The sequence below is a fragment of the Manis pentadactyla genome, chromosome 8, assembly GCF_030020395.1.
Source record: "Manis pentadactyla isolate mManPen7 chromosome 8, mManPen7.hap1, whole genome shotgun sequence".
NCBI lineage: Eukaryota > Metazoa > Chordata > Mammalia > Pholidota > Manidae > Manis > Manis pentadactyla.
The window spans coordinates 27,414,038-27,430,015 of record NC_080026.1 but is presented as its reverse complement, the minus strand read 5'-3'; the positions used below and the strand labels follow the sequence as shown (position 1 = coordinate 27,430,015).

At 36.1% G+C, this 15,978-nt stretch overlaps 1 protein-coding gene across 3 annotated transcripts in view; it reads left to right on the top strand.

Moving 5' to 3' along the window:
- KYNU (kynureninase) overlaps positions 1-15,978 on the top strand; it is a 101,795-nt gene that overhangs the window by 57,865 nt on the left and 27,952 nt on the right. For 2 of the 3 annotated variants that reach the window (XM_036912739.2, XM_057505631.1), the window contains exon 10: positions 3,079-3,152. In XM_036912739.2, coding sequence (XP_036768634.2) covers positions 3,079-3,152 — 74 coding nt within the window. Of the gene's footprint in view, positions 1-3,078; positions 3,153-4,699; positions 5,071-15,978 lie in introns of those variants that run through there. The other variant, XM_057505632.1, reaches the window with a different exon arrangement.

Genomic DNA, 15,978 nt, shown 5'->3' with positions numbered 1-15,978 from the left:
TCCTTCAATTCTCTGCCTCCTTTGAACAAGTAAGGAGGTTTTAGAAAAAAAGCTCCGAGATTAGAACTTAATTCAAATAGATTATGGTCTCAGATTTTTGTTGATATGTTGTGAAATTTCTACATATGTAAAGATATTCTTAAGAAATCAAGTTGGTACTGACTTTTAAAGATGACTTAATTGACAGTGAGCATGGAGATGAACCAATTTTATTTTTATTTTTATGTATGTATTTATTTATTTTTAATTAATTAATTTTGTTGTCATTAATCTGCAATTACATGAAAAACATTATGTTTTCCAGGGTCCCCCCTTCACCAAATCCCCACCACATACACCATTATAGTACTGTCCATCAGCGAATTAAGATGCTGTAGAATCACTGCTTGTCTTCTCTGTGTTGCACAGCCCTCCCCATGCCCCCCCCACCTTATACATGCTAATTGTAATGCCCCCTTTCTTTTTCCCCCACCCTTATCCCTCCCTTCCCTCCCTTTCTCCCCAGTCCCTTTCCCTTTGGTAACTGTTAGTCCATTCTTAGGTTCTATGACTCTGCTGCTGTTTTGTTCCTTCAGTCTTTCTTTGTTCCTGTAGTCTTTGGGTTTGAGGTGAGTCTCTTGTAAGCAGCATAGAGATGGGTCTTGCTTTTTTATCCATTCTATTACTCTGTGTCTTTTGATTGGTGCATTCAGTTCATTTACATTAGGGTGATTATTGAAAGATATGTACTTATTGCCATTACAGGCTTTAGATTCATGGTTGCCAAAGGTTCAAGGTTAGCTTCGTTAGTATCTTACTGTCTAACTTAACTCACTTATTGAGCTATTTTAAACACTGTCTGGTCATTCTTTATTTTTCTCCCTTCTTATTCCTCCTCCTCCATTCTTTATATGTTGGTTGTTTTATTCTGTGCTCTTTTGTGCTTCCTTTAACTGCTTTTGTGGGTAGTTGATTTTATTTTTTGCCTTTAGTTAGTATTTGGTTGGTCTGCTTTCTTTGCTGTGATTTTATTTTCTCTGGTGACATCTATTTAGTCTTAGGAGTGCTCCCATCTAGAGCAGTCCCTCTAAAATACCCTGTAGGGGTGGTTTGTGGGAGGCAAATTCCCTCAACTTTTGCTTGTCTGGGAGTTGTTTAATCCCTCCTTCATATTTAAATGATAGTCGTGCTGGATACAGTACCCTTGGTTCAAGGCCCTTCTGTTTCATTGCATTAAATATATCATGCCATTCTCTTTTGGCCTGTAATGTTTCTGTTGAGAAGTCTGATGATAGCCTGATGGGTTTTCCTTTGTAGGTGACCTTTTTTCTCTCTCTAGCTGCCTTAAAACTCTGTCCTTGTCCTTGACCTTTGCCATTTTAATTATTATGTGTCTTGGTGTTGTCCTTCTTGTGTCCTTTCTGTTGGGAATTCTGTACACTCCCATGGTCTGATCCATTCTTTCCTCCTCCAGTTTGGGGAAGTTTTCAGCAATTATTTCTTCAAATACACTTCTATCCCTTTCTCTCTCTCTTCTTCTTCTGGTACCCCTATAATATGGATATTGTTCCTTTTGGATTGGTCACACAGTTCTCTTAATATTGTTTCATTCCTGGAGATCCTTTTATCTCTCTCTGCATCAGCTTCTATGTGTTCCTGTTCTCTGGTTTCTATTCCATCAATGGCCTCTTGCATCTTATCCATTCTGCTTATAAATCCTTCCAGAGTTTGTTTCATTTCTGTAATCTCCCTCCGGACTCCATCCCTTAGCTCTTGCATATTTCTCTGCAGCTCCATCAGCATGGATATGAGCTTTATTTTTAATTCTTTTTCAGGAAGACTGGTTAGGTCTATCTCCTTCTCAGGGTTTGCTTCTGTGATCTTGGTCTGTATCAATTTCTTCTGCCTTTTCATGGCGATAGATATATTTCTGGGGAGCTGGCGCGTGTGTTGGGTAAGGGAAAGTCCCTTCTTGCCAGTTGTGGCCCTCCTCTCCTGGGAGAACAGCGGCCTCTAGTGGCATGTGCTGGGCAGCTGCATGCAGATGGGGCTTCTGATCTTGCCCGGCCACTATCGAGTTTATTTAGCTCTGCAGTTGCTGTGGGCATGGTCTGCCTCAGGCTGTTTCTCCAATATGGTGGAGCCGCTTTGGAGGGGGAACAGGCGGGAGGCTGTTTATCACGGTGAGGGGCCTCCGAGCTGCGCTGTGGGGGTTCGGGTGCCCAGAGTTCCCCAGGATTCCCCTTTGCTGGGCTAAGTGTCCCGGGGCACCTCCATCCAGCTGTGGGGTCCCTGTCCCTTAAAGACTTTCAAAAAGCACTCGCTTTTCTTTTTCCCGGGTGTGACTGCTGCGGGGACCCGCTCACAGGTCTTACTGTCCTGTTTCCCTAGTTTCCAGCACCCCACACATGCACTGTGTGTCTGTGCTCCGGTGTGGATGGCTAGGGCTGGGTGTTTAGCAGTCCTGGGCTCCCTCTCCCTCCCCGCTCCGACTCCTCTCCTCCCGCCGGGAGCTGGGGTGAGGGGCACTTGGGTCCCGCCGGGCCGTGGCTTGTATCTTACCCGCTTCATGTGGCGCTGGGTTCTCGCAGGTGTGAATGTAGTCTTGCTGTTGTCCTGTGTCTCCTGGTCTCTCTTTTAGGGATAGTTGTATTTGTTGTATTTTCAAAAATGTATGTGGTTTTGGGAGGAGATTTCTGCTGCTCTACTCATACTGCCATCTTGGTTCTCTCTCCCAATTTTATTTTAATTTAGGTGTTTTTCAAATATGAGGCTTTTCTTGCTAGTTAAATATTTTTGTGACTTAATTGAATGAGCTTTAAAATCAGATAGACTTCAGCTATATGGTTATCTACTAGTTGGAGCAAAATTTGGCCAAAAAAGCAATAGCCATTTATTCTCATTTAGTAATGCTATGCTTCATTTGTTTGTCTTTAAACAAGGTGACCCAAAATTCTGTTTTATTATGTAATCTCAAATAATCACACATTTTGAACTGGTCAAAAGCTGTTTTCATAACAAAAGAGTCAAATGATTACATTGTTCATGTTTATAAAAAATTCACATTAACCCTTTCAGTTTAACTTATTTTCAATCCAGTATTTAAATTCAGGAGCAGGAGGACTTGCTGGAGCCTTTGTCCATGAAAAGCATGCCCATACAATCAAACCTGCGTGAGTACTATCTTCAGATTTTTGCTTGGTGTGGATACATTCATTTGTATTAGTAATATGCTAAACTTACATGAGTTCTTTAAGATGTAATCCAATAAGAATCTGCATTCATTATAATTATTTTACCACTATATTAACAATGATGCGTTTTGTCAGAAATAAGTGTTTCCAAAGAGTTCAGTTGGTAGAACAAGAAATCTATTTACCAAAAGGGAAGCTTCAATGCTACATCAAGTCACTGCAATCATGTAGAGCAGATGGCTTAACACAGACTACTTAAATTTTTTTTTCAAAAATTAGACTTCAGAAAATTTCAGATTCCTAGAATTGATGAATAAATCAAAGGCAACCAGAGCTGTGCCTAGTAGAGCCTTAAATGTGATATGTTATTAAAATTACATTTACCTTTGAAGCTAGAGACATTATGTGATGGTCTTGTAAGGAATATCTTCTGTCCTAAAAGATTTTATAATCCATGAAAACTGAAGAAGCTGAGCACTGAACAACAGGCTGACTACATAAAAAGCAATGCTTTGCTGTTTTATATAACTTTTTTGCATTTTTTAAAGCAAGAATAAATGCAAATGTGATACATCAACAAATTTACTGGGGAACTCATAAGTGTTCCTTTTATTTTTCTCTGGTATGGAGATACATAGTATTCTGGAAAAATGTCCATTCATAGCTGTTGTATCAGAGTATGTGTGATGAGGAGACTGTCTAGTCTCCTAAAGGTAAAATAATAATGTTTGATTGGTTTTTTGAGTCTTCTCAGCCAATGGCTAAGTGGTATAATCTTTACATGAATTGAAGCTGAATTAGTAATAAAACTTGGAGCACCTAACATTTCTGATGTTCTATGTATATAAATCCTAGAATTTAAGATAATTTTCTATAGTTCATTCAATCATGTCAGAAATTTCTTTAAGATTTTAAAGTTTTAAAATGAAATAGAGCATTTTCTTTAGAGAGTTGTTTTGTCAGGCAAAAATATTCCCTTCTGTATATTCCTCAAATATATCGCCGGTACATTAGATTTCTCCCCGGTCCCAAATTCTATGGAAAGAATAAAAAGCATATAGTATAAGAATGCCATACATATTTTAAAAGGTCTCTTTTTCACTTTTAACAAACCCCATTAAAAATATTTTACTTAGCATAAATGTTTTCCACACTGACAGTATATAAGATATTGTTCACTTATATGTGAAACCTCACCATCTTCACTATTTCCCACTCCACACTTACTTAAATTGCAATAGAGGATCTGATGTAACACATCAAGCCAAAGGGCAAGCCAGTGGGGATGGTAGGGAGTGTGGTAAGTAATCTATACTAATTCTAGAGAACGCAAGGGTTAGCAGTTAAGCTCTGATATTGCCACATAGTCCTTCTGCACTTGAGATTTCTGTCACCATTATTTACCAATCACGGATAAGGAACAGGAGAGAGCAAAGGGGTTGTAGTGTACTCAGGTTTGCCTCCTCTTGTAGAATCCCCACATCCTCTATAGACATTGTAAGTAATTGTTAAGTCTCTGCTCCCAGGAGAAAGATCATCTAGACAGACCAGATTTCACATTCCAGCTTGCTCACTTGCTGGTCCTTTGCCTGAAGAGTGTTCCTTGACCTCTCAGTGTTCCAGCTTCTAAAGGAAGATAATCAGCATTTGCCTCATAGGTACTTAGTATGAGAGTAAAATGGGGATGATGTCTGTAAAGCAAGAAGCACAGCCACTTCAGCCATGCACGGAGGCTGATTACTGTATTGCTCACAGTGAGTTGGCATGTTAGCTTACAGACATTTGCCTAGTACAGGTCATTCCTCTCAAGCAGGACATAGAGCCCTTAAGTTTGTCCCTTGTGACCTTTAGGACATTACAGAGTTTTGTACCTATCCCCAAGTTTATTTCAGCATGCCTTTGGCTGTATATCTCCATTCCTTGATACTGTCTGGTGCTGGTCTTACCATCTTACTAGTCCCCTCACTAATTAATGAGTTGAATAAGATCTTTCTGTGTGTCATTTTATGTTTGTATGTGAGTCAAACTTTTAATTTTTTTTTTTGAAAATTTTTTCAAATTTTTGAAAATTTGAAAATTATGTTATTAACTATTGTGGCATCTTAACTGTGTGGCTTTGGAGACCAACAACACTCAAATAAGGCTTGACTCATGAAGCTCCCCCTCAATATCCCCCATTTTATGGGAAACCCTAAACCCTTTGCTGTTAAAGCTTCTTTTTATGTGGTGTCAGAGTGACTAAGGCTTATGGTGCCAACTACTCCCCTGTACTGGAATTAATGGTTGTTGATGTTGCAAACTTTGTGAAATAAACTTTGTTGCTTAAAGAAGCCTGACATCTAGTGGTTAAGCATATTATTTCTGGCAAATAGTATCAAAATTAATATTTCTTTTCCCTAGCCAGTCACTCATTCTTTCTCAAGTATTTTTAAAATACATGTATTGAAATTATTTTTTATTCGTATCATTTGACCATATATTTATAATGTAATAATTATAGTTCAATAAAAAAGCTTATCTACCTCTTTGATAAAGAGATAGAAGAGGATGAAGGTGAAAATGAAAGTTAGGGGTATTCTAGGTGTGTGGTTACACAGAATGTATCAGTGTTCCTAAAGGCTGGGAAAGAAGGGCATTATGGGAGTGGATGGCCCATCTGGTATGAAGAGTGCATCCTGGGGTATGTAACCTTGCATTCTAAAAGTTTAATATTCGGTAATTTTAAAATATCTTTTATATGATTTTTCCATTAGCAACTGGTGCATTAGATCTGTAGCAAGAGCTTTCACTTCCCTTTTTTGTTCAAATAGGCATTTTGGCCATTGTTCAAAACTGATGACCTCAGACTTTTTCCAAGAACCCTTTGCCAATAAAGAGAATTAGTGGAGGCCAGAGTCAATCCACAGCATTAAGCATCATAATTCAAGCTGTTATTCTCAACTAGAATTTGACCTGATCCTAAGTTTATCATTACTTTTTCTCATTCCAGTGTCATATTCTAAACCTTATCTGTAGCTAAGGATTACACTAAATTAGGACTGGTTAACATTATAAAGGTTGACTTTTCTTATATATTTTAGATCAATATTAAACCCTTTGATTTTGGGGGATTCAAAGATATCTGAATTCCCCCAAAATATTCTTCTCTAAGGATCCATAGACTGCAATTCAAGATCCTCCTGCCCTGCCTGTTTTAGAGACTCCAGCATGAAAACAGGAGTGGATCATATGAGCTATTAAGATTCTTTGTATCACTTACCTTTTTACCCTGCCCAGTGAAATCATACATACTGGAAATTTTCTGTTCCTCACTTTTCATGCTACAATAACAAACTTCTAAATGCTCCCATGTATTAGATATCTTGAAATGCTCGTTTCTCCTTTTTATTTAGTTTTTTTTGAGAGGCTAAGAATGGGACCTCCCGATAACTTTGATGAAAATGCTGGAATTTCAAGTCATGCCAATCCATTTCCATAATCAGCAAGAGATATTTGATTGAAAGCTTTAAGTAGAGATGGCATTTTTAAGGCTTTATTAAGGGCTTGAGTCATCTCCGTTTTTGTAGTAACTAATTTTCAGGCTAAAAAGAGACTGTTAAAGAGGCTGGCTGAATTCAGTGCATGGTTTAAGCAAATTTTTGAACTCCAAAATGTTATTATTATTATTATTATTATTTGGCAATTTAAGAAAAAAAGAGCATATAGCAAAGGTAAGACTAAGAAAGGATAAGCATCAAGAAAATCAAGAAGACTAAATATTATAAATATATGCTATCCTTAGCCCAACTGTACAATTAATATAACAGGGGGAAATCATTTAATGCACATTTGTTCTGAAGAATGCTGACTCTATATATTTGATTTTACCTACTTTTCAAGGCAGTACTGGGGAATACCATAGCCCAAAATTTATCTATAATTTAAATCTTGTTTTAGTTTTGTAATGATCCTTTCTGACTTCCAGTGCATCACGTCCTTGTGTGGTACCTGCATAAGGCCTCTCTGTCAAAGGCTGAAAGCATGAGTGTGTAGGGAACAGAAGCAAGGTGCTTTCAAGTGGGATAGGTTGTTCTCACTGGATTTCTCAGAATCCTCACAGAATTTCCACTTAACATTTGACCTAGACCTCCTGGAGCATCGGGTCTACCTAGTTAGCATGTTTCTGGAGTTAGGTGCTCACTATTAATGTGGATAATTGCTCAGTCACGAATTCCTGACCTCTCAGCCATATTACATACACTTAGCCATCCCCTTTGTCATTAGTTTTTACCTCCCAGAGTCCTAAGTTTCCAGTGGACGGTTTTTGTTTGCTTCTGCTCCGATGTATGTGATTACTCTTCTCTATTTTACTTTCAGCTTTTTGATGTTTCTCTCAATGCCTCAACCTTTGGTCCTCTTGCCTAGGAGGGCCTAATTCACCCACAGTCATGATTTCAACAATAGATATTTGTATAGTGGACACCAATTTGTATTTTCAGTCCTACAACTTGTTTACTTTTCAGCTCTTATTTTCATCTGATAGCAGAATTGCAAGAGTTGCTTATTATCAAAGCATTATTCCAGTTCCCAGAGGTACATGGTAGCATAAAGAAAGCAAACACTATTACAAGAAGAAATAATTGCTAATGAACTACTCACTTATAAGACTAACTCTTACTAAATATGCTTTCCCAATTAGTATTAGCATATATTTGCTATTTATTATTATAAAAAATCTTGGTCTCTTGCTGATTCTAGAATGTTGTAAAATCAGATAACACATTGAAAACATAATGAAAATGGGTTGAAAAGTAAAATTTTTCCAGAGATTCAAGATTTCATGTTGTAAATGATACTGAATAAATGCTGAATTACAAAATCGTGGACAATGAGAATCTTCCAGTTGCAACCACTAACAGACGAAGTGAAGGAAATTAGACACGGTACTTCAAAAGCAAATGACTTGAATATCAGGGCTTAGAAGGAAATGATGAATGCTTTGACAGTTTTTGTAGAAATGATCATCTTTATGGTCCTACTGTAAAAGTTAAATGTCATATGAGATGATATTTTGCTATAACATTTTTCAAAATACACCAGAAAATCGACATTTGATTTATTATAGTTTGCAATAATTAGCATATTATAATTTATCTGTTAGCTCAAATTTTAATATAAGTTTAAACTTTATTTTTTAAGAGTATCTCAGTCAAATCTTTATATTTTTCTCCATTTATTGCTACAAAACTAGGGTTACTGATTTAAAATGGGTTTATTTTAAATGCTTTTTCCCAGTATTCCATTTATCATCAAGTAATAAGGACTTTCAGTATATCTTTATTTCTTTCTAATCAGTAATTAGACATGGTGAAACTTCCATTTTATCTTACACAAGTATGCTTCAAAGGTGCTCATTGCTTTATCACGTTAAGAAAATACCCTGAGTCAATTAAGGAGAAGTGAACAGATATAACCAACAAATATTTTTGTACACGAAACTTTCACAGAAATAAACATATTGCCTGTGATCTTTAAATGTTTTAATCCATTCTGAGAGATGTCATGTCATAGCTGATGACTTAAATGACAGGAAACACAAGATTACAGTATGTGCCACAGGCAACTTCTTAATCATTCCTAGGTGAATTCTCAGACACCACCATAGGAGCAGTGGAAGGATGGGTGACTAACTCAGAGCTGCTCGGGAAAAGCTTGAGCAAGGCAATGGGGAAACCTGCAGATACTAATCCTCTGCAAGATGGAATGCTATGCTAACTAAGTGAATAAATTTACTCTCTGCTTCTTTGAAAGCTGAAATTGTTGCCTGTGAGACATTTCATTTGATTAGTTTCATATACTTAAGGAGGTATAAAGAAGAAGAAAGAATGACTTGCTATTTCTTAAAGGGATATGTCAAAAGATCTTTTCCTTTTTATACTCTTCAGTAGAATTTTTCTGGAATCTGAGTTATTGACTTAACATTTAAAAGTCTACCTATTATCATAAATTGCTCTTAATCCCCATTCTACAATAGTTTAGAAATTATAAACAGTGGTAAATTCAAGTTTGCTTAATGCTATCACTTAGTTCCAGAGCCATGCTCACAGAGTGAATTACACCTGTCATAAGATAGTCCCATATCGGGGGAATCGAGCAACCACAATGTTTCTCATGTGAGTGTATATTAATCATACCAAAATTAAAAAAGCAATAAAAAATACAATAAAAAAAGATAATCCCCATATCCTCATTATAACGGATCTGTAAAAGATGAATTGATTGAAGAAAACTCATTTATGGAATAATGACAAGTAACCTACACTTATCTTCATTCAGAAACCATTTAGAATAATAATTATAAAATGTTCCCTCATTTTCTTGCCTTGACAATTTTTACTACACAAATTCACCCAGATAATTTTCTTGTGAATTTTTGCTGTGATCATAAAAATAACATTTATGCACATAATAATTATGATCATAAAAATAAATTACAAGGCATGATCACAGTTAAAAAATAAGTTCAGTAAATAATCTTATTTTTTCAACTCAATAAAAAAAAGTAATCCTGGCTCTTTTAAGAAAGCTGAGATAGTAATTATCAGTATAAAAAGATACATGAAAGCCATTGTTTCTTGCAAATCACTCCTCTCATATAATAACGACACAATCATTAGTTTGGGAAAATTGAAGTCCTTTGAAACCTCAAATTTTATTTCCTCTTCAAATATTGCAGTCTAGTGTCTCTGAAGATATATGAGGTCATTGAACCTTTCAGAAACAAAAATAAAACTTGTCAAAGAGCTTCAGCTTTTGTTTTAATTACTTCCAGTCTTGTCCCTAAAGTGACCTTTGAAATCTGCAGGGTTTTTAAAAATGAATTATTAAGAACTATTGCTAAACTTTTATTTGTCCTCATTGAGAAAATACACATACCCATCTGGCTCTTTATGGTATGGGAACAGCCATGGTGCCATGGCAAATGCTGTGAGCCGTAGCATGGGGAACAACTCATCACACCCAGACCCACCGGGTCCAGGGACTTCCAAGGCTGGGTGGGCTAACGCCACAGACCATGAGCACATTTGCACTACATTGCTCACAACAAAGAACCAAACTCATATGATCCATTTTCCCTTCGTTCACTTGTTTGTACTGCACTCAGAGGAGAGGATGTGACTGGGTGGAGATTACCTTTTTCTCCAGAGTTGAGGTGTCTCCTCATTGTGACCAGTTTCGTATAGATAGCTTGCCTTGGTTCCCATATGAACCTACGCTCCAATCAGCTTGGCTCCAGAGTTTTCTCCAAGCATCTTCAGTCAAGGTTTCAGATTTGGCATAAGTCATGGCAACTTAGCCAAAAATGACCATTTGGCTTTTTTTTTTTTTTTAAGGGGCCTGTGATGCTTGTGAGAATGATTCATCTTAGCATATCCAATGTGGTTTCTTGAAAAATTGATTATAATTCTAAATTTCTTGAGTACACAGGCACTGTCTTTTGATCTTCCTTTACTTTTATAATCCATAGTGTCCCCAAAAAATTGTTTAAAATTTTGCTGTCAATTATATGGTTCTTTCCTGACTTTGAGCATGAGAGACAAACCATCTTCTAGCCTACAGAAGTGTTTCTACTTTGCATGTTATTCTGGAGGGAGTATGATTTGCAAAATACTGTCAAATTATGCATTTCCAAATGCTTTTACAAGACAAAATATATCCATGAAAACTAGCTACAGACAACTTAAAAAGTCCTTGATTGGTATTTTAGTCAACATTGCAAATAATTCTTTTTAAAGTTCTAAATTCAGCCATCATCCCTCTATGGGCTTTTAGCATCAATATTACCTCAAAGGATTATAAACAGGTATTTTAAAATAATATATTTCAAAAAAGTATATATGGAAAATTTTCAAAGGCTTTATTTTTTGATAAAACTTTCACACCAAGAAAACATTGACAGCGTTTGTAAGGAAAACATACTATTCTGAAACTTCAGGAAACAATTTTCATTAACTAAAGCTCATTATATCAGGAAGGACTTTTTTTATTACTATGCTTATCATACTGTTAGCTCACTGGACATATTTGAACAGGCCTCTTGAGTAAGATTTGAAGACAGAATGTAATATGTAGCAGAACCATGTAAAATACTCTATTTTAACATGTTTAGAGATGAGTGGGCAAGTGAGGGGAGGAAAAGAAATTGAACTTTATGATACTTCCTCAAACTGCTTTCTAGAGTTGTGTTAAATCAGTTGACTTAGAACAGAGCAGAGCAGTTGTGAATAGATGAATATTTTTTAGAAAACAGGAATTGATAGAGATCTTCTTTATTAACTAAGAATGAGTTGATAATTCTACCTATCTAATGTCATGGCTATATTGGGCCTTATACTAGTCATGTCCAGGGACTCATTGTTGAAATCAAGAAATGAATGAATAATTTAAGGGATGAATAAATTATTTTGTCAGTCTTCAAGATTTTTATTTATCAATGGCACCTCTGAATCTATTTTTGTCACTTAGCGAGGCATTTACTTTTCCTACGAATTGATGGCCACCAGCTTCTCCTTGCTCTTTCTCTCATTTTTAATTTGTTTTTGTTGTTGTTGTTGTTACAGTTTATGTCTACAGCTTTCTCTGGTCCTAATTCTTATTCACTAGCAACACCTTCTATATGTGTGCCTGAATTACTGCTATTTCTGGATTCTGATATCTGCTTGAACTATAGCAACTGTGCTTCTGTTTCCCAAGCCTTTCTTCTCACTGCAAATGGTAATTCAACAACATGAAAGTCCTGCTGCCAGGGATGGCCTAAGACCTTGACTGTGAAACTTACATGCCTATGAAGCCTTGTGCAAATCCTACCAAACTGATCTCACTTCCCTGAGGGAAGAGGTTGAGTACGCTCAAACCCATCCTTGTTCAAATTTGGTCATCCAGATTTGATGTGAAGGCTAGAAGAAACACTTTGGCTAACGATAGATGAATAGAGCTCAGAACAACCCAAAATGAAGAGGAAACAAAAAGTCTATAATTATTCAAGATAAAAAGTTCATATTTTCACTGAACTTTGTTGAATTTTAACTTATAATCTTTGAAGGCACAGCTGCATAATGCCCCTGTCCTACATTTGCACTCATTGCAGAAATATTTATTGAGCAGCTACTATATTCCAAGCAATTTTTAAAGTATTTGGAATATAAGGATAAACAAAGCAAAGACCCCTGCCTTCACAGAGCTTACATTCCAGCAAGAGAAGAGGGACTATACACATAATAAAGAGCAAAATATGTTTGAAGTTATTAAGTCCTGTGGACAACTGGAAAAGTAAGACACAAAAAGGAGGTATAGAAATATTCTAAGTGGCTCCTTAGAAATTTGCAGTATAAAAAAAGTGCTCAGAAAGCCTACACTGGAAAAATAAGATATGGGTGAAGGGATGAAGGAAGTAAAGAGTGGGTCAAGCAGTCATCTGGTTAAGAGAGTTCCAGGCAGAGGGAGTATTTTATCAAAGGCTCTACAACAGGAGTGAGTCTTGAGTGTTTGAGGAACAGCAAGGAGGCAAGCATGGCTGAAATAGAGAGAAAGAAGGTCCAGGAAATGCAGGTCCTTATAAAGCAATGTAAAGACTTGGGATCCACGGCCCATTCTGCCAGAAAATTGACGTGACGTAGCAACTTTTAAAAAATCACTTGGAGACTTTGTCAGAAATAGGCTTTAAAAGGGTAAGGGTAGACTTTGGAAGACCAGCTAGAGAATCATTATGGGAAGCAGGCAAGAGATGACAATAATTCAAAGCAGAGGAGATGCAGAGGAGGTGATGAGACATTGTAGGATTCTGGATCTACTATAAAAGAGGTAGCAGCACTCTGAAGGAAGTCAGAAATAGGAATGTGTCAGTTAAGGGATGTTTGTAGCCGTACAGGGGTCCCTGTCTAAAATGTGGTAAAGGTGAAGAAGGCAGGACAGAGTTAAAGTTAATAGGAAACTGGTTCAACAAGACACAGAGAAGAGTTTGGATAGAGGCGCAAGCATGAGGGGAGAATCAGAGACTGATATTTGGACAAAGGGATGACAAATCATCAAACATCATATAGTTATTGTATTTATCAACTAAAAAATATTTCTGTTATAGGCAAAGCACTAGAGATATGGACATGAATGAGTCCTTATTGTTCTGGAACTTACTAGTTCAGTGTGAAAAGCAAAGGAAAGAGAGAGGTTGGAGAACCCTTTGCTGAGGAGGTGATAGTTGAGCTGACTTTTAGTCAGACTGAAGGGGAACAGGCACTGGTCGTGTGTTCCAGGCAAAGTAGTTTTCCGTGCATCCCAGTCAGGGAGGGGTCAGAACAGTGATGTCCTTGTGTTCCAAGTAAGGAATTTTGATTTTCTCGTAAAGACGAAAGGGAACTATTGACACTTCATGTGGAACAACGTGATGAGCACACCCTTCACTTCTCCGGGCATTGCTTTCTCATGGGAAAAACATTTAGGCCTGGGCATCTTTAAGGTCCTCTTCAGCTTTTAAACTCTCCGGTTCCTAAGATAAAAATAAGGTATCAGAGTAAGATCAGAGTAAGTTGAACACCTGGTCAGGATAGCTCAGAAACTAAAACCAACTTGACATATCGTTGATTATATTGATGAGTTTAGTGACCTCCTTCCCCTCCACAGTTTTTTAACAAATAGGTGGATGCAATAGAACACAGGAACTTCAAACAAATTTGTAACAAACATTATTACAATTTTCTCATCTTTTTCCTTTTCTCAAGTGTCAAACACTATATACATATTTCTTAAAGCTCAGCTGCCAAAATTTGTATTATGAAAATTATGAATATATAAAAGCTATTTGAATGAATAAATTTCTCATTACCTTTGAATAAAACAACCTTTGAGGAACTTTTGATTCTGTGAAACATGACTATTTGATGAGGATTGTAAGTAGTATACTTTTATTTGAAGTTAGGTTATAGAGGACATTCGGATGTAATTAGACATTCAAACTTATCCCCAATTGCTATTAAAGATTTTGTTTAAGAATAAACAATTATGCTGTATCCCAAATGTTCCATATTCTTTACAAGGCTATAACAGTTTGATTTATTCAACACATTTTTTTTGGAGCCATGAAAGCAGTAAGACAATCATTTTTAGTTGTGCCCTTTGAGGGGTAGGGCCAGGAGGGTGGGAGTGAGAAGAGGAGGATAAAAAGAAAAAGAAAGAATATTAGGTTCATATTCCTAAGCACAGGGTTACATTATTAAATATTGGGTGATAAGCATACAAATTAAAGGACATTATGAAAGCAGTCTTTTATGGAAATATTCCTTAGAAAAGATTGTGATCTTATATGTTAGATTTTGCTCTGGTAAGGAGCTGTATATTTAACACAGGCTGAAAAAATGGGGATACATTGTTTCATTTAGTTTTGGTGAGGTATGGGGTGAAGAGAGGAAAGTGGTTTGTGAAATAAGTTAAATTAATTCAGTGCATGAAATATTTAGGGATTCATACTGGAGATTCTGCCATTAAAGGCTTGCTAAGGAGATCAAGGAGAGTTTGGGTATTTCATTTCATAACTCTTAGCATCTAAAATCATATTCTGTGGATCCCTGGTGACTTTCCCATTCTGAGTCTGAATATCATGCCTTTATAATGTGATGCTTTCCATTTGATAATACTTAGTTGAAAATCTTTTTTAGGAAATTTATGATGTTCAAAGAACACAAAGCATATTAAAATCTACTTTTTATTATTTATTGGATTACTTCCCATACCTTCTCTCAAAACTCTTGTAATATCTTCATTCTAAGTAAATTAACTTCCTGCTTGATTTTTAATTTTTGATGGCAAAAGTTTCGAATTTCTAGTCCAAATAAGATGAAATTACATCTTAATTGTTGCTCATGCTCTGTTTGTAGGGATGATTTATGAGCTTGTTGTGATAACAGCTACTTGTAAACTAATGTAATGGTTTTTAATTTTACTTCATTAGCTTTAGATATTTGTTGTTTTAGAATCATGCCAAGATTTCATTTACATTATATTTCTTTTGTATTTTTATTTTACCTTTCCTACATTTCAAGTGATGGCGTATGAAAATGAATTTAACTTTTTCCTAGTTCCTTGTGAGTTGGAGTCCATTCTGCATTTGAATGAATGTTTTTTGAAATAATCATCTTTTTCTTTGACTTTAAACAGTCCCCATCCATTTGGAAAGACTTCAAGACATAACATACTAGTGATATGCTTACCCAAGTTCACTAAATTAGATGCCTAAGTCCATGCATTTTAAAGAAGAGGAACTGATTACAGAGATTACAAAATACAGGGGAAGTCAAAAGAACAGGTTTTCGAGAGGGCAAAAAATACTTCATATGAAAAGAATAGGGTCATCATCTAGTTTGGCATCCTGCCAGCTCGGAACCCTAAGTGCAGTATTTAAGTAATCTGTGGAATATTGCTTTTATAAAATCTCTAATTCATTTTTTAAAATGTCTGCCCCAGATTATTTTGCATTTGTTTGTGAATATCCTTTGTCATAGTCATAAATACCTACATTTAGGCCCCACTGACTAATAATTGTGTTCTCTTAAAACTATTTATCAAAAAGCTTGAATAAGTATGTTACAGAATATTAATTTCCTTATCTGTATAATGAAGATACTAATAGTATCTACATCATAGGATTATTTTGAGGACTAAGCCATTGCTTAGAACAGTGACAGTGATAAAGAAAGCTCAATTAACATTTGTTCTTGTTTTTCTCAAAGTTAATAAAACAATTATAAGAACCTAAGTCAGGAAAAGTCCATGCATC